Genomic DNA, 3,978 nt, shown 5'->3' with positions numbered 1-3,978 from the left:
TGCCTTGTTTGGTCAAGCGACACAAAAGTTGACAAATAAATCAGAGTTTGGTGTAATTCACAGCCAATTCTTATCAATAGCAAACTGGACTCTTGCTCTGCAAAATACCACTCTGAATAGTTTATCCTCTTTTCTGGGGGAGTTACAAACAAGTTCAATTTTAAGAGATGAAATTGTTTGCTTCTGATAGAGAAGACAGATGAGCATTTTATGGAAAAACAAAAATTAGTGCTAACAAACATCAGAACTGGTATCAGACTATTTTGAAAGCAGAAAATTAGTGGTTTTGAACTTTATTTTTAACACCTTTTATTATTAGCAGCCCTATGAAATTTCACCTACAGTGGAGAAAACAAGTGTTCCCAGTGTGTAAGTGATACAACTAAAGAAGTCAGCACGTCAAACAAGTTCCTTTGACTCCCTAATTTTCAGCTACAAAGTAAGAATTTAAAATGCTGACAAGCCTCTAAGATTGTGACCAGAGCACCTGACTTCAGAGTACTTTAAATTATAACATTTGAAACCTGAATTCAAACTTAGAATTGTATATTTTATGTTTCTGAAACACAGAGACAAAGCAGCTAGTTATCTACCACGTTACTATTCAGTTCTTTCCTTTTTAGGGTTAATCGTGTAAATGTACTAAAAAGATATTTTACAGACACAGTATCCTAATCATAAATACCTGCTGCTCCAGATTCCTGGCTGTAACTAATAGATGAGGAACGAATTGTTCTCAGGCGCAGACTTTGAGCTCTCTCCTGGCGAGCAGCATCGCAGGTCTGGTTGGGATGCCAAATCTGCTTACAGTGGTAGCAAAACTCAGTTCCGCAGCCTTCTCGTCCACATGTAAGTTTGGGACAGCTGGCACATCCAAAAGCAATCACAGCATATCTTGAATGATCAAGAGGGGCAAGAGAGAATTTTGTTAATAAAACCAGTTCCATCTATAGACTGAAGGAGACAGGACAGCTGCCAGAGCAGATGAAGCAGGTACAAAGGCAGTGGACATCAGGAGTTGACATTAGGTGGCCAGCACAGGTTCTCTACCACCTCTTGCCTCAACTCTAAATCTACTGCATTAGATTAAGACTGTACAGAAATACTATAATCAGTGCAACACTTTGCTCTGCCCCACCTTAATAACTTCATGCAGTACTGAAATACTCTGTATTTAAGGCTGAATGCAGTACTGTAAGGTTTACGGTCACAAAGCATCCACGGTTCAGAAGAGGGGGACAATAAAACCAAAAAAAGGGTATTTAAGCAACTAGAAGTTATTGTTTCAAAAGTGTCCCAGTTGCTATGGGCATGTCTAAGCTTGACCCTTTCTATAATCTGGGAGAATCCCTGCTAAATGATCTGTAGTGTAATCTGTTACTGTAAAGGCATCTGACCTGGTACTGGGTGACATTTTAGTATTTTACCAGTTGTCTTTTATCGTGAATACCACTATCTACTTCAAACAGATGTTTGTTTACTCTTTGTATTTTAAAATGTCAAAATAACAAAGCAAGTATTTTATAAATAAGGATTTTCTCAATTATCAAGACAATTTCATTTTTTTGACAATTTTTTAAATACATTTCAAACTGTAAATGCAGAAATTGATAAGAGTTCAGGGTCTCATTGCCATCTTTACTCCGACAATACTATAAAGCAAAAAGCTCAGAAACATTGAAACTTACAAAACTGTGTTGCCCTGTTTTGTAATCAGACACTACATGAACAATTCTATACAATGACAGAGTTGTTGCCACAAATCCATTTGTCCATCAGGTTTGCATTTTAAAGTTCACATAATAAAAATACAGATAATGTGTATTGTAGTTCATATTAATACAAAATATATATACACATACACACACATGCCTTAATTCCTACCCACTGTAATTTTTTTCCAATGATTTTATGCAATAGTTTTCTTTTAAATAGAAAATAATAAGAGGTCCACTGGTATGAACATCTAAATAGATGCATGGTTTTATTCACATGAACAGTCCCCCAAATAGACTCCCACAGATGTAAAAATGCAGCAGGGCTTAAGTTTATGGCTGTTCATATGAAGGCAATTTTATTTTAAAAGACAAAACTGTTTATTTTTACTCCCTGCCTAATTTATAGCAATTGCATAAATTAAGTCAAAATATTCTTTATCAGTAATGGTATTAAAAAAATTACTCCCACTCACATATCTACCTGAAAGATTAGCTATTTTTCTTTTAGAGTAGCTACATCTGAAGATTTGTGAAGTTAATGCAAATCCTATCCCTTTCATTACTGTTTTAAAACAGCATGTTTGAGGTTCCCCTCCAAGAAGTTCTGCAAACAAATAGGAGTTTTCAATCTTTAACTGACAGATGATGCAGTTACAAATAAAAATGAGATATATGCTTATCTGTTTTCAAATATTTCTTACTTTCCAAGTAAAAATTTGTTTCGGTAATTGCTAACTCTTCTATATTGTTGCCAAGCTAATCAGCTCTATTTTCCCACTTACTGTAACTGAAGAGGATAATTGCTTTGTACGTACACAAAGACACTCTGATCCAAATGCTTCTTCAACATACAGGGATACATCCAAGACTCACTAATGTTGTATCAAAGAATCTCAAGTGTAGCCCACAGAATGAAGTATCAATTTATATCCTGTCTCCCATTGCTAACAAAGAATGGGCGCATCCCTGAAAGCACTCCTCGTTGGGGATTGATGTATTGGCATACCTTTAGAAAGTTAACTCTTTAGACCACAGTAAATCTCAGTTCAAACTGCAGAAGATTAAAGGTTTCATTTCAACGTTTTGCATTCATTTCACAGGTGATGTGAAAGCCAAAAGCTCTTGTTAGGCTGAGAGAAGGGACAACGAACCAAATTCAAAGTAATAACAAGTAAAACAAAAACCATAGGCAAAGAGCAATTAAACTGAGGAAAGAATGTACAAGTGAGAAGAGAAGAAGAACAAAGAATTTGTACTCTCTGTCCAGTCTGCTTTTTGCTTGAGAAAGGTAAAAAAATCTAGGAATCACTGCTCTCTTCTAATAATGTCAGCAATACAATCTCAGAGCAAAACCACTAAATAATTCAGACAGAAGAAAAGACAGAACACATTTGGAATACTGATTCACTATGGCTTGTTAAAATGACATCGGAAAACTGATATGCAGAAACAGAATCTCGAAAAATTAGTCTGGAACAAAGCCCCAAAGGTTTCCTTATCTGTGCTCCTTCCCCAGGCAAAGATCACCTATTTGCCAGTGTCCCTCACGAAGCCACTGCAGGGAGGTTGCAGCCAGTCCAGACTTTTACTGTTTCAGGTAACAGCAATGGTCAGAATGCATTTGAGGTTGAGGTAGTCCAGGGTCAGCAAGAGCGTGGTGCCAGCAGTACGGATCCATTTTCGGCATTAGACTGTGAGAGACCCCGCAGCTTCCAGGTAGGAGCATTAACTCCCTCGCCCAGGGCGTAACTACTGCAGCAGAGATTCTCCTCCAAACCAATCCACAGTTCTCTTGTTGGGAAGATCATAAGATCTCCACTGGAACAGAAGTAGTAGCAATGCACTTAATACTGCAGTTAACTTTGATTCAAGATCTATCTGGTTCCAGGTTTGCCATCTCTAGGACCTATTTTTACCCCAAACAGAGTGAACGGTCTCAAGTTGCGCCAGGGGAGGTTCAGGTTGGATATTAGGAAGAACTTCTTCACTGTAAGAGTCGTTAGGCATTGGAATGGGCTCCCTAGGGAGGTGGTGGAGTCACCATCCCTGGAGGTGTTCAAAAAACGTTTAGATGTGGCACTTCAAGACATGGTTTAGTGGGTTTAGCAGGCATGGTGGCATCAGGTATACGGCTGGACTTGATGATCTTTGAGGTCTCTTCCAACTGTAAGGATTCTATGATTCTATGAAAGACAGCTGAAAAAGAATACCTTCTTAACTATTCTTTGCTGTTTCCTGAGAACACAGGGGCCCACGATGT

At 37.9% G+C, this 3,978-nt stretch overlaps 1 protein-coding gene across 1 annotated transcript in view; it reads right to left on the bottom strand.

The window, feature by feature from the left end:
- Positions 1 to 3,978, bottom strand: part of RNF19A (ring finger protein 19A, RBR E3 ubiquitin protein ligase) — a 20,909-nt gene that overhangs the window by 12,896 nt on the left and 4,035 nt on the right. Inside the window, exon 2 of the mRNA XM_009695708.1 lies at positions 686 to 894. Coding sequence (XP_009694010.1) covers positions 686 to 894 — 209 coding nt within the window. The remainder of the gene's footprint in view (positions 1 to 685; positions 895 to 3,978) is intronic.

Source organism: Cariama cristata, unplaced genomic scaffold, assembly GCF_000690535.1.
Source record: "Cariama cristata isolate BGI_N322 unplaced genomic scaffold, ASM69053v1 scaffold19352, whole genome shotgun sequence".
Classification (NCBI taxonomy): Eukaryota; Metazoa; Chordata; class Aves; order Cariamiformes; family Cariamidae; genus Cariama; species Cariama cristata.
Note: the sequence above shows the minus strand (reverse complement) of the source record. Positions and strands in the feature narration are given on the sequence as shown.